Genomic DNA, 27,568 nt, shown 5'->3' on the forward strand with positions numbered 1-27,568 from the left:
GCTGGTTTTCTACTACTGTCGATAACCCTACCCTCGTGAGATGCCACCAAAGAGCTCGAAAGAAACCACAATCATGCCCGAAGCTCAGGGTCTCAAGTACGACGAATCGGAGATGGCGCTCTTCAAAGCCAAACTCTCATATCATTCCACCATCGACGCGCGCATGGCCTCAAAGGACACCAACCTCGCATCTATCTCGGAACACCAAGCGCGGATTCTCAAGCGGTGGGAAATGCTGAAACAAACGGAAAAAGAAATGACAGAGAAAGGTAAAAGTCTGCCTCCCGCTGACAAAAAGCAACTGGCGCAATACGAGTGGAGGTACAAGCACCTGGAAGAACTGGCAACCAAGAGTGCTGGAAGCTAGTACGGGACCAAAAGTGCTGCTTTTTTCTTGGTCATTAACATCCATACGACACCTGAGCGACAATTTGAAGGCATTGGTGGCGTTAGTTTAGATCCTGGACGGTGCAGCGCCGCAGATGGTTTCCTCTGAGCGCCCTGTCGTCCTTGAAAATTGGCACTCTTCTCACCTGGGGCTCGTTTCCCGCCTCTCTTCTTGATCCTGTCCATAGTCTTTTAATTCAAAGATCCAACTCGCTTACCTCCACAAAATGAAGAGCAATGGGGGCAGACTGCTCTGTGGGGAAATGTTTTGCAGCTTGATTGCCCACGGTTGGACTCGATGGGCGTCCCGGCATGTTGCACAAGCAATCTCCGCGGCCTGGTGAACATTGCGACAGTAACGCAAGCGACAATTTCAGGCGTCTCCGCTGCCTCGCAGCTGCAAAGTCCCTGAGGCGCAAAGGACATGCCAGAAAATGCCTCTTCGAGCTTCATAAATGTATAAATGGCCACTGCAACTCCAGCCTTTTCGACGCCGAAGACAGCAAATGACGCTCCGGGGGCAAGTCATTGCGCTGATTGCATGGCACTGTGACACATTGAAGAGAAGAGGATTGAGGTCACTGTCAGGCATATGACACCGGGGGCTGACCACCGTGTAAATAATGACCAAAAATACATATATATCTTCAATATTATTCATGTCTAATGGCTCCAAATACCAAGATCGTAAAACATCTATTGAACTGAAAAAGAGATACTAATGGCCAATGTCTCGACATTGATGACTGCCAAATACCTTGGCAACATGGCCACCCATAAATAAATAAGAGGACACGAATATGGACATGAAATCCCAAAGAAAGTCGCTAACAAAAAAGAAACAAATCAAAAAACCTTCCTAAGCACAAAACGGGCCCTGTACAGAGGTAGATTGGGGTCATCACCGTGCTCCGTTAATAGACATCATCAACACATTAATTGAAGAAGAGAATCAGGCTCGGTCGTAGGTTGAAAAGTCCGACATGAATAATCATTCCCAATGGCGCCAAAAATCCCTGGTATCACAAAAAATAATAAGAAATGAACTGTGTAGGGACGAATCATTATTCAATGAGTGAGAGGTATCAGTTTTTCTCGGCTGACGGAGTTGACGGCGTTGGAGTGGATGACGTTGGGGTAGACGGTGTTGGAGTAGACGATGATCGAGTAGACGAGTGTCTCGTATAATCCTCGGGAGCCGATGAGGAGAAACTGGTTGGCGTGCCGGCATCTTTGCCGATACTCGCTCTCGAGCCCTTTTCTCGGATGGCGAGACGGGATCGCGGATAAGAAGGCACAGGAGCGAGATACATGTCCAGCAGCTCGCTTAGGATTGGGGACCGAACGGGCTTGGGCAGGTAATTGTTCATGCCGGCTTCGAGGCACTTCTCTCGATCGCCCTCGATCGCACTGGCCGTCATGGCGATAACAAGCACCTCGTTTACATTTGGGTCGAGGTCACGGCGCAGCTCGCGGGTTGCGTTATAGCCGTCCAGAGTGGGCATCATGACATCCATCAAGACGACGTGGAAGGGATTGCCTTCTCTGGATCGCTGCCGTAATGCCTCCACGGCTTGTCTGCCGTCGCTGTATGCTTCGCACTGGAGGCCGAGGCCGGTCACAAACTTGACGGCGATCTTTTGGTTGATAGGGTTGTCTTCGGCAATGCAGACGCGGATTTGGTCGCGTGGGATGTGGGTGAGATCGCGCGCGAGTGGCCGGGGTGCTTCCTTGCTCTCGGCCACGGTGAGATCCTGAGACCATGGGGTCTTGGTCGCAGTCTTCTTGGGGGCTTTGTTGAAGACGAGATGGAAGGTCACAGTTGTTCCCGCACCGGGCGTTGACTCGAGCCAGATGGCACCACCGAGGACATCCTCGATGATTGCTTTGCAGATGCTGAGACCCAGCCCGCTGCCACCATACGATCGTTCCGTTGAAGGGTCAGCTTGCGAGAAAGGGCGGAAGAGCCGTGATCTCTGCTCATCGGGAATGCCAATACCAGTGTCGGCTACAGAGCATTCGAGGCGGACGCGGCCTTTGCCTTCCCGAACAACCTTTGCCTTGACAGTGATGGAACCCTTGGGCGTGAACTTGTAGCTGTTGCTAAGGAGATTCATGAAGATTTGATGCAAGCGAACCGGATCTCCAAGGACTACAAGCCCCGCTGGAACCCGGTCCAGGTCTTCTACCGTGTCTAAGCCCCGTTCGCGATGTGTGTAGCGTAGTGCACGAACCACCTCCGAAATGGTCTCCTTCAGGTTGAGCGGCACTGTTGAGATCTTCATCTTTCCAGCTTCCAGCTTCGAAAAGTCGAGGATATCATTGATGAGGGTGAGCAGCGTATCGGCACAGACGCGGATTGATTCAACATATTCGTCCTGCTCTTTATCCAACACAGTGCCCTTAAGTAGCTCCGAAAGACCGATGACACCGTTCATTGGAGTGCGCAAGTCGTGGGAGATGTTGGCAAGGAAGATGGATTTTGCTTTTGCGGCGTCCTCCTTGAGTTTGACGTTGTACTTGGCTTCCGCCTCGGCCACCTTGGCCTTCTGCTCTGCTTCACGCGCTTGTGCGAGTGCACGCTTCTGAGATTCAATCATAGAGGCATTCTTGGCGCTGACTTTGCGAATCTCGCGGAACAGCAGAGCGTTGGACAAAGAGATTCCCATTTGGTTGCACAAAAGATGAAGAACAACAACGTTCCGTTGGGTGAACCAGTTCGGTTTTCCTTCCAAATGGATAACTCCAAGAAGATGCTCCGCTTGCACGATTGGCAGCGCAATCACTGACCGGCCCATCGGGAAGTTGGCCGTATAGGCGTCATCCACATTGGAAAAGCGCTCGTCTTCGAGCACATTGTGGACAAGGACTTCCTCCTTCGTGCGGATGACATATTGCGAAATGTGCTGCGCCATCTTGTCTTCCATGTCAGAGAATGGTAAACCGTCCGCATAGGATTTCTGGCCCTTTTCAACATCGTTTGTAGCAGCGATTGCGAACCCGTTCTCAAAGTCCGTGGCAATGGCGGCGAAGTCGGCGCCATTGCATGATTCAAGGATAATCTCAAGCATCTTCATGAAAAGCTTGTCGACTTGAAGCTCGGATGACATGACTTGGCTAGAGTCAAGAATGCTAGACAGGTCGATAATGTCTGTTTTGGGGGTCAGCAGTCGTCCCAGATCGGGGCCGGGACAAGAACTTACCGAGTCCAACGCTTGAGATATCCATGGACCGCTCACCAGCGGTGACACCATTCTGTTCAATCCATTGCTGTTGCCTCTCATCCTCTCCGATAATTTGAGGATCAGAGATCTGCTCCGGTCCAGCGTCGCGGCCGATCTCCATCAAAGAATCGACAGTTTGGCAGCCAACATCAATTGTCTTCGCTGAGGTTGCTGTCTTGAGCAGCCATTCGTGCTTCTCGGCAATATGTGCTGCTTTGCCATTGGCACTAATGGAGCTCCAAGCTGCGGTAGCCTCCTGCAGTAGAGCGCGAGCTGCGCGTTTCGCTCCGCGTCTCACCAGAAATTCGCCTTGCAATTCCAGAGCGAGAGCCTCCTCCAAAGGCCACGAATGGACTTGGCAGTGATCGATAGCCGCCTCGTATTGTTGAATCGCAGCGGTGTGATCATTCCGTACTTCTGCGATGAGGGCTTCCAGCAGCATGGACCACATGCCATAATTGACATCCGAGGCACTCCGAGCAAAGTCAATCTCAGCTTTGTACTTGAGAACGGTATCCATTTCCCCGTCGAGGTATCCGTGGCCGGGGTTATCGTTGTGAAGCGTTAGAAGGGACATGGCCAGGTAGAAATAAACGACATAGGACACACGCACAGACCAGAGTCTGTGTGTCGTGTCCAGTAACTGTGTGCCCACTTGGACGGCTTTGTCATGATGGCCAAAGAGGAACAGGGGCATCATGGCAAGACCCCAATACATATCCCGAGGCCTGTCAACGTTGCTGGAATTGGCGTTCAAGTGCGCCATGTATTCAATCACATTGTGTTCTCCGTCTGACATGACACCTTGCTCGCTTCGGAAATCAGTTTTACCCTGAAGCGCTCGTGCAACTTGCCGAACTGTGATAATGCTGGCTCCACCGCGGGTATCTTGCATCCATTCCGGAAGGTCTTCTGGAGTTTCCATGCAAAAGGCTTCCAGCTCAGCCATGTCTTGGCCCAGATAGAGCCGGGTCATCGCCATTGACGAAATGCTGATCAGGGTAATAGAGGGATCGCCCATTGTGAATGACGCCTCCAAGGAGGCTTCGAGTGAAGGTAGAGTTGATACCAACGGGATGCGCAAATGGCTCACGAAAAGATTGTGCGCAATGGATCCCCTGCTCTGGGTCCATAACTCAGGACATCGCTCAAGAAGCGAGAGCGAGAAATCACTGAGTTTAGCACCGAATTGAACGTCTTTAAAGCGGCTCAGTGCGATCATGGCAAGATGGGAACATCCGATCGAAATCGGGGTGAATCCACCTCTGAAGATGTGAATGTTCATCATTTCGATTGCCATCCGATAGAAGGTTAACGCATCATCCCAATAGGTCACAGACATCGCTTCCGCCATAACTGCTCCAATAGTGATGAGGATCGGATCCTTACTGGTGGCTTTTTCGGCAATTGAGTCCAAGTCAGCCGACTCAAGGTAGGACTTTAGCTTGAAGTAGGCTACATCGCACTCTTCCAAAGTTATGGGGGCACGAAGATGAACACCAAGTTCATCGAGACAGGTGAGCAGCGCTTCCATCGAACGATGATGATCACCCAATTGAGCGAAAATCTTGGCTTTGACGACCCAAGCCCTCGATTTGTCCACTGCAGTTTTGCCATGGACAAAAACCTCGTCGATCAGTTTCAAAGCCTCGGTGTGTTGAGCCTGAGACCATGACATTTCGGAGGTGGCAATGAAAAGCCGCAAAGTTTCGTCGTAATAGACGTCTCTTTTACTGTCATCCCAAGGCTGGTTTTGAAGCAAAGCAATGCAATGACGGAAGTACCAGAGGGCAGACGGTCGTGCTCCAGACTGAGCAGCTGTTTGCCCGGCATCCCATAGAATCCTTCGGTACTCGATTCTCTTGGGAACGTGAGACTTGATAATTCGGGACGCCAGAGCCACATGGTGCGCCATCGCGTACCGGCTGCGATGGTCATGGTAGTATTTCATCAACGCTTGGGAGACAATAAAATGCATTTTCTCCACGTTGCGGCCCTCACTTAGCGAGAGAGCAGCCTGTGCAAGGCGATCGTTTCCGAATCTGCAATATTCATTAGCAACTTCAGCAAAGCAAGGTTAATCAGTATAAGCACGAACCTGAATTCGTCGTCGGTTTTGCCTGGGTTCAAAAGATTGGACTGCACCAAATACTGAAGACCACCAACTATATCGCCTTCTGACTTCCTGACAAGGGTGAGGTTTTGCGGTGATGTCAGGTCCAGATCCTGATCATCCTCGGAAGAGTAAAGGAACTCGCTGGTGAGGAGCTTCTGCACCAAAGAGAATGAGAAGGAGCTTCCAAGCAAGGCTCCCCAGACCATGATGGACCTGGCAGCAGGCGGGATCTCCTGGAGACGCTTGGTGAGAAAGCCCAGGCCCAGCCCTTCTCCATATACGGGGGCCACGAATTCGGTAAAGATGCGATCGAGATCAAATAGCCACTTTGAGTCCTTCCACGAATACCAAATGCAATTCGTTCGATAGCAAGTTTCGAGCATCACCCGCACGTAGAAGGGGTTTCCTTGGCTCTTCTCCTGAACAACAGCAGAGAGCGGCGTCAGGGTCGGGTTAGGCTCTTGGTGCATCGTAGACGCGATCAATTCCATAACCTCAGTCTCTGCAAGAGGCTGAAGCTCGATGTGCGTTATATTGGAAGCGTTTGATTCGAACAAGGACCTGACGTTATCAGAGGCAATTTCATCCTTGCGGCTCGTCAGTATGAGCACGCAAGGTAACTTTGCTCTGACGATATTCAAGACCAATTCCAAAGTCTCGTCATCCGCATATTCGAGATCATCGATACAGACTGTGATCAACCGGAACTGACACAGCGTTCTCAAAATCTCAATGAAGGTCTCCATCAGGCGTATATGATTGGAGGCAGCATCTGATAAGAAGAAATCGGCTGCTGATTGATCCTTGTTCAACCAAGGGATACTGTTCCGCTTGGCTGGCTCGCCTTTGGAAGCACTATCCTTGAAAATGTGTTGAGCAGCCGAGCTCTTCGGTGAAGACGGTCTGTATTTGGCTCCCGGGGACATTAGTTGTTCCGGTAGTTCCAAAACTCTGTGAAGAGTAGGCCACATCGGTCGCAGAGCCATCCGAACGCTGTGGTGATAGTCAGTTGTGACATCTGGTTCGGAGAAGATCTGGCGCAGGAGACTAGCGAGAACCTTGGCGAACGGCTCAAAAGGGACCCTCTTTGCTCGATCAAGGCGCGTGATAGCGATACAGCCCAGTTTACGGATGGTTGGCTGCACGCGATTCAAAAGATCGGTCTTTCCAATCCCAGCAGCACCACTGATTGTGATCAACTCACAGCGCCCATCCCGGCGGAGTTTCGCCCCAGATTTCTGTTTGGTATAGGAACTCAACGAGTCTGATTGGCCGTACGGATTGGCTCCTGTGGATGCCTGGCTGTTGGTATTCGTGCCAGTAGAGCTGTCTCGATCGGTAGTGTGAGACGAGCGAGAATAATGCGACGGGCTATTCATTTTGCCAGGAATGGGCATGCCAGTGCTTGAACCAGTAGTCTCTTGCACACTGGTAGAGTATCCATGTTTCGGGGCTGAAATTACGGTATCACTGGTTGACATTGAATCAACATGCCCCAGGTGGTAGTTGGCGGCATTGGAACTAGTTCTGGGAGGCAACTGGAATGACCCAGAATCACTCGAAGCGGACGCGAGTTCAAAGCTGTCCCCACGGCCATCGGAGCCGGAGGGATTCGAGGCCAGGGCATGCGCAGTGCCCGGACTTTGCGTGGAAGCTTTGGCGAGTTGCGCTTTCTGACGTCGGAGAATTTTCTGGACCACGCTAATGATCAAGTCGTGTTCTCGCTGACGCCCAAACATCCGACTTGGGAGCGTAAAGAAGGAGGAGACATCGTGTTGGGCAATCTGGAACTTATTCAGTGCTTCGCTGTCGCCGTCACCCAAGAGCTTAGCAATCTGAGCCAAGTCCCTCTTGACGGCAGAAATCGTGTGATAACGATCCTGGGCCACTTTTTGAGTCATCCTCTGGACGACAGCCGAAAGAGCATCTGGAACATCCATTCGCTTAACCGAGACCGGAGTCAATTTTTTGCCAAGTACATTCTGGACCACATCGACGGGGTCACTGCCTTCGAAGGGAAGCTTCCCCACCAACATTGACCAGAAGAAAAGACCCAGAGCGTAGATATCTGTGCGGCTGTCCGGTTCGGTGGGCATCCTGCCAGTCTGCTCTGGAGCAATAAATTGCAGTTTGTATTTTGCTCCAAGTTCGCGGGACACTGAAGACCAGCCCTCGCTGAGAACATTATCAAAGGACCGCGCGCCGTTGCCGATATTGGCGAGCTTCACTGTGCCGGTATCACCACCGAAATGGAACGCATCCCCGCGAATTTCGCCATGGACGGTTTTCAAGCCGTAGTGAAGAATCTCCAAGCAGTCACAGGCACCCAATGCAAAATCAAAGAAAGCGGACAGGGGAATCTGCTCCCCGGGCGTCACATTGTTGCTCTCGCTCTTGGCCCCAGCTGCAAATGAAGCCGGCCCAAACGTAACCAGGTCCCGCAGTGTGTCATGACCCGGTGATTCAAAGATTGCAACCAACAGTGTTCCGGTATCCCCGGGATCCGGCGGCAGCCGGATGAGATCGACCGGCCTGATTGTATGATTGCAGTCCGGATCCGATGTTTGCACAACCGACATGAGCATGTGGAACTCCCGCTCTAACCTCACGACGTTGGTCGATATCCGAGCGATGACGGGGGTCCATATCTGGTCCTGCTCGGCCCGTGACAGCGAGATCTCGCTGCTTGTTTCGCTGACGCTGATTCTTCGGTTCAATGTGCGGCCAGACGGTCGAACTTCGGTGCGAGGCGAGTAGCGGGTCAAACTGGACGGACCGGACGAGGCGGGTCCCGAGGAGGTCGCGACAGGGGTCGAGAGGTCGTGTTCAACCGCATGGCGAAAGCCCGAAATGTGCCAATGATTATAGGTCGAATGGAAGGGCTCTATTGACTGATCCCACGTATATCCAGGCAGTTGACTGAGACGTTCAAAGAGTCGGGCCGGTGGGAGCGGCAGGTCTTCCCCAAAGGGGTGGTTTTCCTCCATCTCGAAGGGCGATGAACCAAGCGATCTCGTTCGTTCTAACCCCCCCAAATTATATCGCCGGGCAGTGCGATCACAACAGGCCGGACATGGACGCAAGCGGCGCGGAGGATTAGCGGGGAGGAAATGCCCCTCAAGCGCAGTGGTGGGCAGACTGCGCCGCAGTGAAGATGTGAGCGATGGTCGTCACTTAGTGCATACCACAGACGGCAGGCAGAACGCGATCGACCATGAATGAATGTCGTCGAGTATGCGGGCAGAATGTCCCTTTCGTCCAAGTACAAAAGTCTGGGCGGCGAGTAGTCAGCCGTGGTGCCTGAGGCATCATTCTGAGTCAGCGGCCTCACGCGATCCCCATCATTTGCCCTGTGTATCTATCCATCGTGATTGGAACCCATCGCAGGACCCTCCAGCTGACCCTCTCTCTGCGCGCGGGCCCGTTTCAGCTACTTTCACTACTCGGGTGGTTCGTCGTGGGACCATGCTTCTGAGGTCCGTCTCCCGTCATGCCAAGATGGATGATGAAAAGGGGGCGGACGGGCAGGGCGCAGATCCAATCGTCCTTCAGGGCGCCACAGAGCCTCGTTGACGTTGATCCTGGGATGTCCGTGGATTAACGATTGCATCACTGCCGCTTTGCAAGGGATACCCATCGACCACCGATCGCCGGTCTAGACACGGCTCCCTTTTATTTATTTTGCTCTGCACTCTGTACCTGTACCTGACAAGAGGCACCGAAGGATGTTGGGGCCACCGAGTAGTTCACCTTGATCAGGAAAAACATTAGTGAGCGGCGGACCATCCCTGTGGGTCGGAGGGCGTCACATCTCGGTAGTTCCTATAGTACCTACCTATCCCTACCAAATGATCAGACTGCGAGACGACGCCTGGTCGCCTGAGAATACTCCTCCGGATCAGTGCTGCCCTCCCCGGTCGACCGATCGTGTTGATTTGGGCCGACGCCCGTTCTCGATCTCCCTACGTCATCCCCCCCGGACAGGCGCATCCACTTTTTCGCCTCCCTTCATCCACTCCCCAGCCATAGTCCAGCGGGTACTGACGCCAGTTTCCACTCTTTCCTCTCGTCTTGAACCCCCATTCATCCATACTGACTGGGTGCCTGTTCACCGCGAGTCCTCTCTGGAAACCGGAAAACCCTATTCCCGTCCTCATTCTCCACCCAGCCAGTGATTCTTCCTTCCTTTCTATCCTGACCACAGGTACTCTATTCGCATCGCAAACCCTCCCCCCCTCCCGGACTCTCGTCACGCTTCCGTCCGCTTCTGTCATCCTCTCAGGGCCCCGCCTTCCCTCCAACTGTGACGGTCCGCCGCCGCTGAGAAATGCGCGCCTCATCTGGCTCCTGTGACGTCAAGTTCCTCCAGGAGATCTGAGTTGACCGGTGGTGGAACGAGAAGAATGCGGGAGGCCCAGAATCGAAACAGCTCGCCCTTTCCTTCGCCCACGGAGACTGTGTCGCCCATCGCTGTGCCCCATCCGCACCAGCTGCAGCCGCCCTTGTCATCGTCGTTGTATAGCGGTCCCCATAGCCATGACCTGTCAGGGACCAAACGGCTGGATGGGATAGTATCGGAGAAGGATGGTGTCGTGCAGTCAGGCCAAGTACCTCGTTTGTCGCGTGGAGACTCTGCAGAACAAGTGCTCGGTCTGACTCCCATCACCGAAGACGCCCGTTCAGGGACAGAACGAAAGGATGACCAGGGACGGAGCTCGCAGACCCTCCAGGAGTTGCGGAGGCAGATGGAGGAGCTGTTGGTGTACCAGCAAATGCAGCAGAATCAGCACCTCCCGGCGCAGCCTGAGCCCATGCCCGATCAGTCGGCGGACAAAAGACGGCGTCTATCAAATGGTTCAGTCGCTTTTCGAACCCCGCCGGCGATTACTTCTGATTCAACTGGCTCGGGGGGTACGATCAAACTAGCGGACTCTGCCAATTCCACCGGTCCTGGTGGACAACCAGTCTCTTATCCTTTCCCACGAGTGCAGGCTCACGCAACCCCTGAGCCCCCTACACGCCCGAGTCAATTTAGATTGAAACTTCCATCCGAGAAGTTGAAGTCCTCTGTGTCTCTGCCCGAGTCCGGGGACGAGCGTCCCGCCGCTGCAATGAAGCACCCCGATCTGCAACCGATATTTCTGCCGCCCCAGTACAAGAACGTTTCCGATGACGCAGCCGGTTTCAGTCCCAATCTCTATGATCTGACCTTGAAACTGAATGCGAATCCGGGACTAGAAGCGTGGTGGTCCAATCTAATAGAAATTTTGCAGAGCAGCTATGGCGCCGAGCGTGTGTCACTAGCAGTTCCGGGAGATGCAACAGATCTGGAGAATGTGCCATGGGGTCAAAAGGCGCTTTTCAACCAGAATCGTCCTTCCATGCAAAATATCCAGGCTCGTCCTTCAGGGAATAGTGCGTCATCGGACGTGCAAGTCACACCCAAGAATAATGATACAACGGGGCAGAAGAAACGGGACACCAGGTCTGGTTCGCAGACCAAAGCGTTCGGACCAGCTTCTGCTACCCCTCGGCCATCTCTATTGTCGCGTCACTCCTTCGCAGGTTTCGATAGAGATAAGCCACAGGCCTCGGTACCTGAGCTCGGACCGCCTAAGAATTGGTCAAAGGCCAATACGGCCAGACCGGAGAAGAAAGAGGCTCATGATTCTCTTGCTTCTAGTCCACCTGCAGGAACAGCATCTCTATCTAATCAAAATCTAATGGCAAAAGCAGAACCGCACGTTACGTTCAACAACTCCAACCCACGTCAAGCTGTTTTCCCAGTTGCCAGACCGTTGGAGGTTGAGCCAGATCCTCTAATCAAGCGAGCGGGTGTCGTGAAACTCTTCGGTCGCGCCCGTCCTGCTATCCTCACTCGCCAGTATTCCGAAGATTACCTGTCACATCGTCGACGTCATGGAAGCCCTCAGGAGCATGTCCAGCTCACACCCAATGCTGGGAATCCAGATGAGATTCCGGGGCATGCTGCGGTGGCAGCTACTGACCGACAAAAACATGCTTCAACCTTGAACGTCACTGCTTCGCAGCCGTATGACGAGTACGAGCAAGCTCCACAATCCCCATGGTCTCAATCTCCTGCCCCGTCACCAGCTCCTCGTACAAACCCGGATCAGAATCCCTTTTTCAACAGCCATACTGTCGACGAGGGGGCTTTCTCAAAGAACCCACCTACCCATGATTACTCTAATACCCTTCCGTTGGAGGCCATCGGCGTCGATGAAGCGAGGACTGTGATTCATATTCCACTTCTTCATGGCGATCGTTCCAGCCATGACTCTCCATTGACGTTAAGATTTCCGGTTGCCGTCATATCGCTCTTGACGCCGATTGTTCCCTACCCGCCCAATCTCCGGCGGTCCCTGGAGTACCTCATGCCACACTTGACGACTTCATTTTGTTTGGCCCAACAGTACAGTCAGCTCGAACGCCAGATGGCCTCGAGAGCAGATACCTCCCGGTATGGACATCTGTTGGGTCTTGGTGGGACCTTCTCCGATGCTAGCAGTGAGCTGGAGCTTGTGGCAGGTCTGAGCGGGCACGTCACCCATTCTGTCGCCAGCGACACCCCCTCTCCGCTCGTGTAAGCGTGGCAAGCCCTAGCGATAACTCATCCACCAAATTCAGCCCTACCATATCCACCTTCGGAACTCCAGGGGTTGAATTCGGTCAACTTGGCTTCGGGTCAGCGGGCCCCTCCATCGATTCTCCCGGGGTGGCCTCGCGAGCTGGCGGTGAAGCTGGAGACAGTTATTTCAATGTGCCACAAGCACGGGGCTCTCGCGAAAACATCTCACATCATCGGCGCCAGCTGTCAAAGTCAAAGATAAACCTCGTGTCATCGACGCCCACGTCTCCCGGTCCCGGCAAGCTGCTTGGGAAACTGTATTCCGGCGATGAGAGTAATCTACAGGATCCAACTCTTGTTATGGCATCATCATTGGACGAAATCAAACAATTACCTGTGGTTTCTCCGAATCAACAGTCATCACGCCAAGCATCGACGAACTCCTTGTACGCCCAGCTGCAGCGGGAGCTGTCCCGTCCATTTTCTGACACCATCGCCCAACTGATGCTCAATTCCATTCCTCTTCATCTCTTTCTAGCTAGGCCACATACCGGCGAGGTGATTTGGACGAATGCCAAGTTTGACGCTTACCGGAGAAGTCAACCTCAGGAGCAGAAGTTGAGAGACCCTTGGCAGAACATTCATAGCAGTGAGCGGGTCCATGTCTCCAATGAATGGGCCAATGCTTTGCGGACAGGCTCGCAGTTTACCGAACGAGTGCGCGTTAGGCGGTTTAATGATGAATCGGCATACCGTTGGTTTATTTTCAGGGCAAACCCACTGCTATCATCAACTGGCGAGGTGCTTTATTGGATCGGCTCTTTCCTCGACATCCACGAACAGCACATTGCGGAATTGAAGGCGATAGAAGAGAAAGAAAAATTTGCCATCGATGCAAAGTACCGTGCATTCTCGAATTCAATCCCGCAGGTCGTCTTTGAAGCGACTGAAAATCGCGGGCTGATATTCGTTAACGAGCAGTGGAACCTGTATACAGGTCAAAGTTTGGAAGAAGCCTTGGGTCTGGGATTCGTCACACATGTCCATCCTGACGACCTCGAAAAGTGCGGTGGACTGTCTTTCAAGGCGAACCAGGATCAACTCGGATCGGCCAATTTCGCGGAGTCGATTAAGCCCACTCTCGACAGTGCGCGATTGGCACCGTCTGTGGATGGTGGAGGCGTCGCATCTGCGCTTAATGATCTTGTGGAACGCGGCGTCGCTTCCTTGCAGAAAGACGAAAGCGGCCGTGTCTTCTATTCTACAGAGATCCGTCTTCGTTCGAGAGGAGGCGACTTCAGATGGCACCTAGTCCGTCTGGTACGGGTTGAAACCAGCAGCTTCGGAAGCGAAGAAGCCTCCTGGTACGGCACATGCACTGACATTAATGACCGAAAGAACCTTGAGCGTGAACTCAACAAGACCATGCGTCAGTTGAACAGTCAAATGGAGTCCAAGACCAAATTCTTCAGTAATATGTCGCACGAGATTCGGACACCGCTTAATGGAATTCTTGGCACCATTCCATTCATTCTCGACACACAGCTCGACAGTGATCAGAGGCGAATGCTAGACACAATTCAAAACAGCTCCACGAATCTCCGTGAATTGGTTGATAACATCTTGGACGTCTCTCGGGTCGAAGCAGGCAAAATGACCATGGTCAATTCTTGGTTCCACGTTCGGTCCATGATCGAGGATGTGATTGACACCATTGGTTCGCGTGCTATCGACAAATGCCTTGAACTAAACTATTTGATGAGCCCTGACGTACCATCAATGGTGATTGGGGATCGGTTCCGAATCCGCCAGGTGCTGATCAATCTTGTCGGTAATGCAGTCAAATTCACCTCCCAGGGCGAAATCCATATTTGCTGCAGCCTCCATCGTGAACCCTCTGCGAATGTCAAAGACACGGAAGTCTTTTTAGGCTTTGATGTCGTGGACACGGGGACAGGCTTCAGCTCTGAGGATGCGGAGCGCCTCATGCAGCAATTCAGCCAGCTGGGAGAAAAAGGATCACAGCAGCATGCAGGCAGTGGTCTTGGGTTGTTTCTATCCAAGCAGCTTGTCGAGATGCACGGTGGCAAACTCATACCCAGCAGCAAAGAGGGCCAAGGGGCGAAATTTTCCTTCCATGTCAAAGTTGATGCCCCCTCTCCTCCGTCACCTGCTGAGCATCCCCCGCTACTCCGTCAAGGATCATCCGCATCCAGCAGAAGAAGACCCAGGCTGTCTCGACCAACTTCTTATCAGGCGGCCCGGCTACCACGTCGAGCCTCTGATGCCAAATCTCCGGACGCAGCCGATCCATTGCCTGGACCAGACTCTACAACTGTCGATGGGACCCTGTCAGCTGAGAATCTTTACCCACACTCTGCCACATCATCTGCTCTTCCGACCCCTGATATTAGAACTGTGAACATGTTATCTGGCTTCGGGCAGTCAGGTGCTACGTCTAATCCACCAACCGTCGACCATGAGACGCAAACGAGTATAAGCGCAGCACCTAGTTCCGCAGCATTAGAGCCCCCAATCCGTTTGACTCCTCCGCCATCGAGTACGTCTGTGCCCTCGGGCAAGCCTTCACCGGACCTCCCCTCTGTTGTTCCGATTGAAGGCCCCTTGTCGATTCTCATCGTGTGTCCGCTGGACAACACCCGCCAAGCCACCAGGCAGCATATTGAGCAGGTTGTCCCACAAGAGATTGATTTCACGATTACAACACTGCACGATATTGATGAGTGGAAAGATATGATGCGGCCAGGTTTCAACTCGAAATGCACGCATCTGGTCCTCAACTTACCCGCCGCGGATGACCTTTTGGATGTCATACAATACGTGTCAGAGATTGAGCCGAACTCTGCTCCTGTAGTGGTCATTATTTCCGACTTGTACCAGAAACGCCAAATCAGCACACGGGTGAAGGAGCTGGCAGCGACAGGGAAACAGGTGTTCATTGTGCCCAAGCCTGTCAAGCCGTTCTCTTTCTCAACCATCTTCGACCCCAGTAGCAAGCGCGAACTGAGCAAGGACCGCAATCAGGACATGGCGCGTGAGATTAACAACAATTTCAAATCCATGTCCAAATTGGTCAAAGAGGTGCTTGGTAACAAAGGCTACCGCATATTGCTTGTGGAAGATGACGAGACCAATCGTGATGTATGTAGCCGTTGTTCTCCCGCTCCTGTTTTATAGTCATGCTAACCAAGCTAATAGGTCATGCTCAAATACCTGGACAAAGTCAAGCTAATGTCTGAGACCGCATGCAATGGGCAGGAGTGCACAAACATGGTCTTGTCCAAGGAGCCTGGGTACTATTCTCTGATCATCGTAAGTACACCCTTTGATATTCTCGTCTTCTCCATCAAATCTAACATGATACAAAAGTGTGACATCCAAATGCCGATCAAGAACGGATACGATACGTGCCGGGATATTCGTGCATGGGAACAGAAGAACCATTATCCTCAGATCCCGATCATGGCCCTCTCTGCCAATGCAATGAACGATCAGATCGAAGACGCGGCTCGCGCTGGCTTCAATGACTATGTCACGAAGCCTATCAAGCACAACGAGTTGGGCAAGTTGATGATCGGGCTTCTGGATCCCGCGCGACCTCTTCTGCTACTTCGGGATCGCCTCCATTCGCACAACGTGGAAGCTCAACCCACTCGGCGGTGATGGCTGCATCTCGCCCTTTCCTGCCACTATCTTCTACCTCTCTCGCCCACCAGCTTCCACCCCACAGACTCTCAACCGTTTGTTGCATCTCAATTTCTCCCTTTACAACATAGTCTAAAGTACAGGCTGAGCAGGCTCCCGGTTATTCTCACTCCCGAAAAGAAATATACAATTTGTTGGTACTTTTTGGATATCTTAATATTTTTGGGGAGCGGGGGAATTATACAGGAGGTCTATCGGAATATCGGCGCTATACTCAAGTCTTTTTTTTATACTCCTCGCTTTGCTAGGATCCTCCAACAAACGTTGCCTTCTTCCGCTGACTTGATAGGATTCCATGCGACATCTTTTTTTTTTTGCATATGCATTGGAGCCTGAGCTGTTGACGCTCGTTTTCTCTTCCTAGCATCTACGGGTGTCAGGGGGCTGCTTGTGCTTTTTGTTGATTGTTGTTTCGCTTGTACCATCACCCACTTTTTGCGTCAGAATTCGACTCCGTCTTCGCGAGACTTCAGTCGCCACGTGTTGTTTTTCTTTTTCCTTTCCCTTTTTTTATGGGATATTGCGAGCGGGCATGGAAGGGAATGTGATCTACAACCGCCAACTTGTGCTTTTTCCCTTCGATTCCTGTGACACCAGATTACGAGCTCTTAACGACACCTCTGTATTTTCTGGGCCTGTATTTTGTCAAGAATCTACGTTTTGATTTTTTTTTCTCTTCTTCTGTTGTTTGGGTTCGAATCTCTAGATCGGTCCATCGAGCAGCAGTAATACATAGTATAGTCTCACTTGTCGTCAGACTTCCATCATATCTGTTTATGCCAAATTCCTAGCCCCGTCAAGGTTGCAGCAAAGCACCGATCGACAACGCATGCCCTATGGCTGGCAACTTTGCTCTGCGCAGGGCTGAATGATTGCCTGGATAGCATGAATACTAACTAAAGCAGTCAGAATCCCAATGACGCCGCATACAATTATGATACAAATCGACCGCTACAGAGACAGACAGCGTCAATTCGAGATCTATCGCAGACGTGGCGCCAACGAGGGCAAAGCACAAACGGGGGACAAAGCGTAACTTTCACACAAACACCAAGTGACAATTTCGTTCGGCAAGGAGTCAGTCTGGAATTCAGATCTGCTTAGTGTGTAGTTTCGATCATATGCACTTTTTTGGTATTAAGTTTGGGTTATTTCCTTTCTCGGTTCATTGAGTTCCGAAAAAAAAGGGGGGGGGTGCAAAGGGAGCCAAGGGAGGACAATACACCCAGTTCTACAAGAAGTTAGCAGTGAAAGCAGGAATGAGTTGTCCACGGCCACGCATCCAGTCATCGCGTTGCATGTGGCGGTGAGGGAGCCAGAAAAGCGCATCCCCGCCGTAACTCAGTACCGTAACCCCACTTACTCTGCTGGCCAAGTCAGTAAGACTGAAAAAAAAAGGGGATCGACGGGAGAACGATGGGTTTCTTGATCTGCCAGCTTGATCTGAGCCTCGAGATTGGGAGGAATGAATGACGATAATAGTGAGGACGATGATGGCCCAAAATCGGTGCCTGGTCCCAGTCCCGTCACTCCTGTCAGCAGAATGGTTCGTTCCCAACAATCTCTGCCCGAGCCGGAACCAGATCTGTGGGATCATGGAGGGGCGGATCAGGGTAATGGAGGGCATCGGGCGATGACTCTGGCTTCTGAGAAGTAACGGAAGGGGGGGGGGAAGGGGGAAAGGATTTCCTTTCCTCTTCCAGTCGCCGGCCGGGCTAAGTCTTGTGCTGCGCGTCATTTTTCCTCGTGCTGCCCGATGCTGCTGCTGGGCCTGGCCGGATGAAACGATTGGGCTCCAGCCCGATATTCTCGGTGAGGCGGCCATCCCTGTGCCGAAGGGGTTCTTTCTCTAGTCGTTCTAATGGTGACGCGGAAACCAAAGGAGGGTGGTGTCACGGGTAATTCGGTAGCATTGGCTTTCGTTGCCAACGGGATATTTATTATTCGTCTTCTTTGGCAGGCTGCAAGGCATAGCATGGCGGCCATTGACGGCTCAGGCGTAAGGCTGCACTTCGTTGGTCATTGTTCGACAGTTGTAAGGCGAGCTCTGTATCTGGGACCAATGAACAAGAGGCTGCATCCGAAGGCGTACGAAATGCGGCAAGGCATGCCACTTTTTTTGCTTCTCCAATTGCATTGCCGATAGCCGTGCAGATAGACAGAACAAGAACCCAAAACTGATCTGTCAAGCATGTCATGGCTTGTGTCCGCATAGGGCGGGGCTTCAAAACCCGCCGAGGTCTTTTTTTTCCTCGTGAATTGACTGGCGTCTAATGCGCTTGTCATTTTCTGTTCAACTGTTGGGAATAGCAATAGCCGCATCAAGGCGGGCAAACGGAGCAGCGGGTATTCTCATCCGAGGCCATTCTGTTCCAGGATTTGGGTTCCTCTCCAAGAGGTCACATAATTCTAATGCCTAGCTGGAAACCTTGTGCCCTCGTTGGAGCAGGGCATGGGGCCACAGGCTCGGCAAGAAGTCCTGTTTCGAATCTCATTTCTCCACGGTCTCTCGGTCCATGCAGGGGTGTCCAACCTTTATGATCTTCACACCTGGTGACCGTGTCGGTGTCTGGCAGCGTTCATACTGTCTGCAGCACTCTCCTTTGGGGGTTTGGGGGTCTTGGGCCCATGAAATCCCCAATGATGATGTAAGTTCGTATGTAAGACACTTTTTCGGATGGAAAAAAGCCTCGAAAAAAATTCGAGTTTCTTTTGGACTCCTTTGTTCTATCGTCCCTGGCGGTATCAACATACCAACCAGGCAAGTGGTAATCTGCTCACAGTCAGTGGCTGCGGTAACAGATAAGGGATTCAAGGGCTTCTCACTCTTGTAGTTCCGGAATTCCTCTTCATCTCCGCTTGCTCTCTCCCACGCCACCAACGAATGGACGTCAACCATCACGCCGATTTCCGGTTCCCAGCCACCGCATTTTCGACGGCGAGGGCACGGGACCCTCCAAAAGGCAGTAATGATGGAACAATTGAGGGGCAAGAAGGAAGGAGGGGAAGGTCTTATGGCCCAAAAACAGAGAGCAAGAGAAACGGACGAGGGACGATGCAACACCCGTATTTATAGACCTACCCTCCCTCCCACCCGCCAAGCCCTCCATCCCAATCAGCGCCCCAGAAACACCAACCAGTCTCCGCGTGGAAAGAAACCGGATTATACCAGACAGGAAGGGGGCGTAGTCCGAGACCGGTGATCACAAAGTAAATAGGCCACCACGGGAAAGCGGAAGAGAGCCCTAGTGGAGGGATGGAGGGATGGCTGGCAACCCCGGCCCAGACTCATCCTGTCTTTGCCCACTCCGAGCGGGGTCCGGGCGGTCCAGAGGCGAATCGGCGGGCAGATACGGAGAAGGACATGCAGTCAGAGGCCCGGGATTGGAGACACAGGAGGAAGGGCGGGAGTCGATGCTCCCCCGTTGACCCAGTGGCTTCCCTGGCGCCCCCATCTCCATCACCTCATCGGCCGCGCCAGACCAGGTCTCCGCCGGATGGAAGACTCTCCGGTGAGGGCTATAAAGCCCCCCTTCTTGTCGGGGCGGGTCTCTCTTGCTCCTTCTTCCCTTTTTTATCTTTCTGACTTGCTCCATCTGAACAGTCCTCGGTTGAAGACCTTGTCCTCCTCCCATCTATACTTGATACCTCTCTGTCCTTCCTTGAGGGCATCACGGTCCTGTTGCACATAGTTATTACGTTGTGCTGAAACCACTTCGTCGTCCCTTCAGTCAACTTGACTTGCAAGAACACTCACCGTCGCCATGGCTGCTCCCCGTTACTACTACCAGCCCTCGGCTATGCCCATCAACGTGCCGTCAAAGGCACCGGCGCCAGCGGGCATGTACCCCGTGTCTCGGGTCCACGGATCGCCACCAGATTTGTCTGACACCAGCACTGTTGCTGGCAGCCGCACTTCGGGCGGGCTGACATTCAGTTCCGCCAGCGGCGACTATGACTCCAGCTCCGCCGGCTACTCCGGCGTGGACGTCGTAGATGTCCTGAATGACCGCATGCAAGATGTGTATGACCCGATGCCGCTGGACAGGGGTATTGCCAGACAGGCACAAACGTGAGTAGTCCATCGTCAACCCTGCGTTTGTCGAAATGCGTGTCCTGCTTCCTGGCTCAAGAGCATGCATGCTTAAACGCATATACTCGCGCGATTGGCGGCCATTTGCGAGGATTATGAAGATATCACTGCTAACTCGCAACTATAGTTCCGGCCGCATGAATGCAAAGCAGCAAGAGCTGCTGGAGCTGCAAGCCCTCGCACAGCGTCGTCTGAAGGGTGTACGGGCGAACTTCAACGAAGGACTGAAAGTTGCGCGGGAAACCAAGCGCGACCTAGAATGGACCCAGAAGCGTGTCAGGTAAGATCACTCAGTCCCTTCCATGCCTCCCTTGATGAAGAGCGACGTCAACACTCTCCGCTCCGCTCCGCCGCGCTCCGCCACGAAAATGGCACTTGGCACGTGCACGGCGATCGCCCAAACGATGCGTTTAGGGTTGTTCTAGACGGGATTCTAGAAGGCTGACGAGACTATATTTAGCGCCCTCAAATCCAAGGCTGAGAAGGCCCACCCGGACGACTACCGTCGCGCGGCACAGAAGTACTACTATGACGATAGGTACTGATTCGTTGCGAGGCGTGTAATTTCTCATGAATGTGACGATTGGGCGTAAAAATACCGTGATGTACGGGCTGGAATGGGCTATTTCTGTCATTTTTGTCGGGTTAGGCGTGTTTTGCTTGGTTTTTTGCGTATATCCCTAGGATGTTGGTAATTTGTATATGTCACGAGAGGGTATTATAGTGCTTGTTACGCCTCAATAATACTGGATTCTACGAATCAAGGAGCTGGACAGCTGTTGAATTTATAGTAATGTCTTGTACGTGATATTCGGCCGCTTAGTCGGTACCGTGAAGCCATATATATGCTGCAGGTCATATCGGCAGTAGTGACGAACGTTACTACGTACTATATAGTTCATCCCCTCTATCGAATATCATCATTCTGGTGCTTTCAATCGTTTCCCTGTTGAAAATCAAGTCTTTAATTGCAAATACCTCTTAGATTAGAAAGGGACTGGTAGATGGATATCGCAGGGCCGGTTCAAGACTGGGCCGAGTTGTCTTGAAAAGCCAAAGAGAAACAAACGAGTCGAAAATAGAATCACAAATTATGACAGGAGTGGGACTCGATCCAGTGAGTCCAAGAAAGACATTCCTAGAACCAAGTGATGAACAGTGATAAGCAGCCCTACCCAGGAGGAATGGTGTCCCCCTGTTACCGGACTATCCGCTTCACCCTGGGACACCAGATGGTGCTGGGAGGCCCTTTACAGACCATATGAGGATGACTGTACCCCCGATATAAAAATTGTGGTCACGGGGTCACAGGGTATATAAAGGATGGCCTGCCCTCCTACAAACTTCTCTTCTTGCATCCTTCTCTACCATCCATCCTCCTTTAATTCTACCTATATATCTGTATTTTTTTAAGAGATTTTATTCTCTCTACACATAGATATCGATAGTTTCCCTCCTTTTGAACGCCAGTCTTCTAGAGAGCCGCGATTCCAAGGTGGCCGTCAAAGCATATCACCAACTCAACGTGTTGCCCTTTCGTCACGGGTGACCCGAGGGACACCCATACGTCAAATCTTACGGCAAGGTAGGTGCAACTCAACTGCAAGAAAAAAAATGACTAGAAACTGTGGAACGCTGCGGCAAGTGACTTCTGGGGACGAGATCAACGACTAGGAGAAGAGCAACGTCCGGCAGTGGCACCGCCTTACCGATGCTGGCGCTGTATTTGCGATTCAATACTTCCAAACTTGGATGGGCTGGGTATTATCACTTCACTCCAAACCCCTCCGCCGGTCCCGATGGAGGGTCATTCAGCTTCTCTAAGCTCAACGGCCTTTGGCCCTCCTGTGCGGCTGGTAAGCTCCTCTGCCGGGACACCAGATTTTCTGGTGCTAACCATGATAAATTACAGGGGATCGGTCGCGAACAAGCAAAGTTTCCTTTCCTCTCAGTGCAAAACAATTATTGTCGTCTCTGCAGTAAGACCCCGTACTCGCTTTTCAACTGTGTACAATGACTGACAAACAGGTCGACCGTTATCAGCCTTTAGGCACCCACCATTGATCCACTCACTGGATACATGTATCCCTCGGTTGAAAGTCTGATGCATCTATCCACCTGTCTTGACATATGTCCAACCTCGCTTACTACTAGGGCTTTGGGCTCAGTCAATCCTATTTCGATACCCTAGAGGTTCTTGCTAGAGTGAACCCGTCCGTTGGCTACAGTACTCCTATGGTAATCACATATAGGGACTGTGCCGAACAACAACACTGGATGGAAGCCCGCTACTTTGTACGTCACCGTGATGTTGGCATATAGGCCTACGGATACGAGCGGGCTTGGAACAGATTAGATGAGCTTCGTGCTGCCTATCGATTTAAAGACACTTTTTGATCTTCCTGTATGTGGTCAGATGCCAGCACTGACCCCGAACAAATGTGCAGTCTGTCGTCAACCAGCTATCGATATCAGCATGATATTTGCATTGCAGCGGAGAGCTTGCTCATAAAACGCAGTTTCTGGCGATCCTCGTGCATTACAAGAATGGTTGCTTGCGTCGAGGGAAAGCACACTCGGGCGAGCTACGCAGAGGGAAGGAGCATAATCACAATTTGGGTTACGGGTGGATTGCATGAATCCAACAGCGAATGCTCCATCGGATCGAGTCAGTGGACACAAGTTCAAAATTTTGACTTACCCACAGCGCTCCCCTGGCTCGTCGCACTATTCGATCCGCATTCAATGCAAAGCACTTGCCGTCACTGCGCGCTCCGGATGCCAGGCTGTCGCAGTCGCGGTAGTCCGTCAGAAGTTCCGCGCGGCTACGCGCGCAGTCAATGTCAATGCCAACTCTGCCATATATGCTGGTGGCCTGGGAAGCAGCTGGTTCTGAGACTATGTCCATTCGAGATCAGATCACGGCTCTGCAGACAGCCAGCAAGCCCTGTGTCGTCTTTGGAGAGAAGGATGGTGACGAGGGAAAAGGTTTCTCGTTGGTTCGAACTCTCCTGGCTCATAAGACGGAGATCGATCCCTGGAGCCCATTGTACTTCGAACTGAACATCCAACAGCTCTCCGGGATTAAGACAGATGAGGATAATATCAATTACCGCCTTGCCGTCGTGGATAGGTATTCGTTTGGGATTGGCTAGATAGCGAACAGCTGGCTGCTTTCAATCGTTCAACCATGGCTATCACCGCTGGAATTGACCTCATCCAAGGTCCTCCTGGGACTGGCAAAACAAGAACCGCGGTAGCTATTCTCATAGCTATGATGGCGCTTAAGATCCCTTCTCAGACCAGCAACGACTGGGCCACTGTCACCGTCCGGCAGGAAGAGACCTAACGATAACTGATCGTGGGCCGCTGCCATCGTTCAGAAGGATAGATCCAGCTCGTGGGCAACTATCACCGTCCAGTAGGGTAGACCTAGCGAAAGTCCTGCTCATCGGATAAACTACAGCAAAAATATTCTCTTCCCACCCACTATATAGACTTGCCAAGAGCCAATAAATACTCGCTTTTTTTCTCTACAAAGAAGAACTTCTTTCCTATCCTATATCTCCTATGCAAAGTAAGACGAGGGGGTGTAGATCACCTCGGGATGAGTCAAACGTGGTCCCTAAACAACACCCTAACCCAGCCACCACTTGACAAAAAATCAACCAGAATGGTGACAATCCGCCCAGCAGCCCATTCCGATCTGCCCCAGATTCAATCCATCAACACTTATTACATTCAAAACACTTCCCTGACCTTCAAACAAACCCCACCACCGGCGTCCACCCACGCCGCCAAACTATCCGACCAGACAGCGCGAGGCCTGCCCTACCTCGTCGCAATCGAGGACAACACAGGCACGGCCAATGAATCAAATCAAGTCCTGGGCTATGCATCCCTCTCCCCATTCCGCGGCCATCTAGCCTCCTACGCACCAACGGTCGAACTAACCCTCTTCGTGCACCCGGATCATCAGTCCCGCGGCGTGGGCTCGAGCCTTCTCACTGCGTTGCTGGACCGCGTGCGCAAAGGAGAAGTGAGACATCGGCCTGGTGAAGAGGGTGTTCCTGACTCTCCCGGGGATGGGGTTCCCGTGAGGAATGTGCTTGCGGTTATGGCGGTTGATCCTGAAGGGATGGACGGTGGGGAGGCGCTGAGGAGCTGGTATCTCCAGCGTGGGTTTGTAGAACGGGGAAGGTTGGTGGGGATTGGGTTTAAGAGGGGGCACTGGTGAGCTTTTCCCCCTTTCTTTGTCTATTCTTTACTTTTTGATAGGAGGACTATGGATGGATGCTGATTAGGGACTAGGATTGATACGGTCTATCTCCAGTATACTGTGCCGGAATAGTAAAGCGTTGACTCGCACATCTTCCAACAGGAAGATCCTACTATCTACCTAGCGAATGAAGATTAAAGACAGCTGTCTGTATTTATTTTGCCAATCAAACAAACGATCTAGCCAACAAGGCACACCATGATATCAAAGACGACAGCCACACCGATATATAAACCGCCGACTAGTGAACTACTCACCAGCCTCCTCGAGCTCGATGGCCCGGTTAACGACACGGACAAAGCGTCCTACCTTATCCACATCCTGCTTGGCGGTCTCAATGCCCAAAAGAATCTTCTTGATGCCAACGCTGAACTTGGAGTCATCCAGGCCGCCGATATTGTCCAGAGCCGTTTTGATCTCCTGCGAGTCAAACACTCCGGATTGCTCCATGATATGCCGTAGCTCGTTAAAGGACTTGACATTCGGGACCATGATGTCCGAATTGAACGAGTTGTAAATGTCCAGGTTCTTCATCAACGCACGCTCGGTTGTCGTGGCCAGGACCAGCAGACGGCGTCCGTGGGTAGGATTCTTTCTGAGGAAGACCATAAGGGCCTGGAGCACGCTGTTGCTGAATCGGGGGCCGATGGGCACCCAGTCAATGATGCGCTCGATATTGTCGACAACCACGATACTCGTCTGGCTCTTGTACGCGCTGTCGAAAATGCGGGTGATGTGCTGAATCTTTTGCGCCTCGTTGAAGCCAACCATGTCCTCGGGGCTGATGAGCTTGATGAAGGGGAAGCCAGAGTCGATGGCAATGCGCGCTGCTAGAGCAGTCTTGCCGCTTCCCGTGGGACCGTGAAGCAAGACCGAAAAGAGAGGCGTTGAGGCAGCCTGGCCAACCTGCTTGACGAACAATTCTCCTTCCCGGAGAATCTCATTGATGGTGTCCGAGTAGTGGATAATGCCATACTGAATGCGGCTGGAAAGTTCTTCTTCCGACACACCGAAGGCAGGCTGCACTTCAGCGAGAGCTAGGTGGAAATCAGCCCGGTTCACTTTCATGTTCACCACATCTTCATTGATGCTGGCCATCGTGCCCACTTTGACGTGACGCGTGAAGGCAAAGGACGAAGCCGACTTGACCAGGCCCGCGATCTCAGCACCAGAAAAGTTCTTTGTCAAGTGCGCAAGCTCGACCAAGTCGACATCGGTATCCATCACGTTGTTGGTGCGCATCTTTTCAGTGTGGATCTTCAGAATCTGAGCTCGGCCACTCTCATCCGGAAGCGAGATCTCCATGTGCACCTCCAGACGTCCAGGGCGCAACAGGGCTTCATCGATCATGTCCATTCGGTTGGTCATACCGATCAGGAGGATGTTGTTCAGCTGGTCAACGCCGTCGAGCTTTGACAGAAGCTGGTTGACCACGCTGTCGCCCACGCCGGTGCCGCCACCCGCTCCGCTGCCACGCTGTTTGCACACGGCATCCAGCTCGTCAAAGATGATGATGTGGAGACCACTCTCGTCGCCCTTTTCTTTGTACTCCTTCTCGGCATCTGCGAACATCTTTCGAACGTTCTCTTCCGATTGACCGACGTACTTGTTCAACACCTCAGGACCGTTGATGATCTTGGGCTCTCGAGCGTTGAGCATCTTTCCAATTTGTCGTGCAATCAGCGTTTTACCCGTTCCCGGCGGGCCGTGAAGCAATAGACCCTTAACGTGCTGGATGCCCAATTTCTCAACCAGACCGGGAGGGAAGATTCGGGAAGCAAAAGCACGCCGGAAGATCGTGCTGAACTCGGAATCCAGACCACCAATTCCCATATCCTCGAACTTGAAACCGGGCTGAATGATGGAGTTTGCCGCTGGGCGGCGGTTGGATGACTTCACATTGATACCGGTCTCTTTATCCCTGTAAAAGTTCAATTGGGTGTGCGTGGTGAGGATTCCCCTAGCCAGGCCATCCGTCTCCTCCAACCCAGAACTGAGATCGATTTTCTCGGCGGTCAGGTCCACTCGCTGGACAGTCTTGACATGTAAAAGAAGAGGCACATTTGCAACATCCAGCAGGATTCGTTGTCCAGGGGCAAAGATTTGGTTATTGAAAGCCTGGTTGTGTCAGCAAAAGCCCCTCAAATCCATGTGATATCCATAACTTACCCGGATCACTTCACGTCCCAACACATCCTGATCATATGGCTCTTGCGGCCGCTTCTTCACCGATGCAAAGCTGACTTCGATGTCCGCAGACCCCAAATAAGCCTGTCCCCCTTGGCTGAACGGGTCGTACAACTGCACCTTGACCATGTCTCGCAACCCAATATTCGCCCATGTCCGCTGTGGATCCGACATGCCAATCCGGCCGGAAGGGAAGCCATCAAGGGGACGAGCGGAGAGAACGAAGAAGTCATTGATCAGGACGAGGATATCGCTGCGGTCTCGCGTGGGCGGAATATCCTGTGGTGACACGGCGACACTGCTCCGCGTCAGTACCTAGTATTTCCTAAGTAACATGGAGAACAAACATACAGATTCCCAAACGTATAATTGGTGTCCGGACTCTTGTCTGGCTGCAAGGTCCAAGTCTGGCCATTACCGGGTGGTGGCCGTCCTCCGACCGGCATTCTCGGCGGCATCTGCTGCTGTTGTGGTGGTCGTCCCGGCGGTGGCGGGCCTCCGTATCCCCTTGGATCAGCAGACGCGTCAGTCATCGGTACATCGTTATCGCGGATAGGGTCTGCATTTGCAGCACCGGCCAGGTGGGCGCGGCTGTGATCATACCGTGGAGGGGCTTGATTGGGATTCGCATAGCCTTGCGGAGGGGGCGTCCGCCATCTGGTCGACTTCCGAAGGGATTCGGTACCGAGGGGAGATTGTTTCGGTTGAACATGATGAAATGATGTAGTGGTGTGGTTGAGAAGGGAAGCTATCGAGAGGAAGGGAGGTCACTCTCTGGCCACTGTGTCTCGAGCGAGCAGGCAGCAAGCTATGTCGATCGGATCCAGGCAGCACAAAAGAGCTATAGTAGAATGAAGATTAATGAATGGGATTAAGAGTCAAGAGAGAAGAATCGATGGATGAATGGGAATGTGAAGAAAAGGAGGAGCATGGAGTTGGGAGTTGGGAGTGGCCAAGTACTAACTTC

The 27,568-nt window shown here is 52.4% G+C and overlaps 7 protein-coding genes across 7 annotated transcripts; 5 read left to right on the plus strand and 2 right to left on the minus strand.

Moving 5' to 3' along the window:
* Window positions 1-40: 40 nt before the first annotated feature.
* N7510_011207 (uncharacterized protein) lies at window positions 41-367 on the plus strand (the record flags this gene model as incomplete). Its single annotated transcript, XM_056983132.1, has 1 exon — window positions 41-367. One exon carries the CDS (start codon window positions 41-43, stop codon window positions 365-367), a length of 327 nt encoding a protein of 108 aa, XP_056828626.1.
* A 1,105-nt stretch (window positions 368-1,472) lies between these two features.
* Window positions 1,473-8,714, minus strand: N7510_011208 (putative sensor histidine kinase/response regulator; the record flags this gene model as incomplete). The annotated part of the gene is made up of 3 exons (XM_056983133.1): window positions 1,473-3,538; window positions 3,591-5,653; window positions 5,710-8,714. The coding sequence occupies 3 exons, from the start codon at window positions 8,712-8,714 to the stop codon at window positions 1,473-1,475; spliced, it is 7,134 nt and encodes a 2,377-aa protein (XP_056828627.1).
* A 1,416-nt stretch (window positions 8,715-10,130) lies between these two features.
* On the plus strand, window positions 10,131-16,000 carry pkhB (putative sensor histidine kinase/response regulator; the record flags this gene model as incomplete). Its single annotated transcript, XM_056983134.1, has 4 exons — window positions 10,131-12,331; window positions 12,376-15,478; window positions 15,536-15,649; window positions 15,707-16,000. 4 exons carry the CDS (start codon window positions 10,131-10,133, stop codon window positions 15,998-16,000), a joined length of 5,712 nt encoding a protein of 1,903 aa, XP_056828628.1.
* A 3,806-nt stretch (window positions 16,001-19,806) lies between these two features.
* On the plus strand, window positions 19,807-20,680 carry N7510_011210 (KxDL motif-containing protein; the record flags this gene model as incomplete). The annotated part of the gene is made up of 3 exons (XM_056983135.1): window positions 19,807-20,114; window positions 20,263-20,415; window positions 20,596-20,680. 3 exons carry the CDS (start codon window positions 19,807-19,809, stop codon window positions 20,678-20,680), a joined length of 546 nt encoding a protein of 181 aa, XP_056828629.1.
* Window positions 20,681-22,975: 2,295 nt separating this feature from the next.
* On the plus strand, window positions 22,976-23,484 carry N7510_011211 (uncharacterized protein; the record flags this gene model as incomplete). Its single annotated transcript, XM_056983136.1, has 2 exons — window positions 22,976-23,257; window positions 23,302-23,484. The coding sequence occupies 2 exons, from the start codon at window positions 22,976-22,978 to the stop codon at window positions 23,482-23,484; spliced, it is 465 nt and encodes a 154-aa protein (XP_056828630.1).
* A 324-nt stretch (window positions 23,485-23,808) lies between these two features.
* N7510_011212 (GNAT family N-acetyltransferase) lies at window positions 23,809-24,372 on the plus strand (the record flags this gene model as incomplete). Its single annotated transcript, XM_056983137.1, has 1 exon — window positions 23,809-24,372. One exon carries the CDS (start codon window positions 23,809-23,811, stop codon window positions 24,370-24,372), a length of 564 nt encoding a protein of 187 aa, XP_056828631.1.
* A 291-nt stretch (window positions 24,373-24,663) lies between these two features.
* N7510_011213 (AAA family ATPase SEC18) lies at window positions 24,664-27,347 on the minus strand (the record flags this gene model as incomplete). The annotated part of the gene is made up of 3 exons (XM_056983138.1): window positions 24,664-26,532; window positions 26,584-26,899; window positions 26,953-27,347. Coding segments are annotated over 3 exons (2,580 nt in total), but the record flags the coding sequence as incomplete, so codon positions are not given.
* Window positions 27,348-27,568: the final 221 nt, after the last annotated feature.

Source organism: Penicillium lagena, assembly GCF_028827675.1.
Source record: "Penicillium lagena strain IBT 129212 chromosome Unknown utg000008l_segment0_segment0, whole genome shotgun sequence".
Classification (NCBI taxonomy): Eukaryota; Fungi; Ascomycota; class Eurotiomycetes; order Eurotiales; family Aspergillaceae; genus Penicillium; species Penicillium lagena.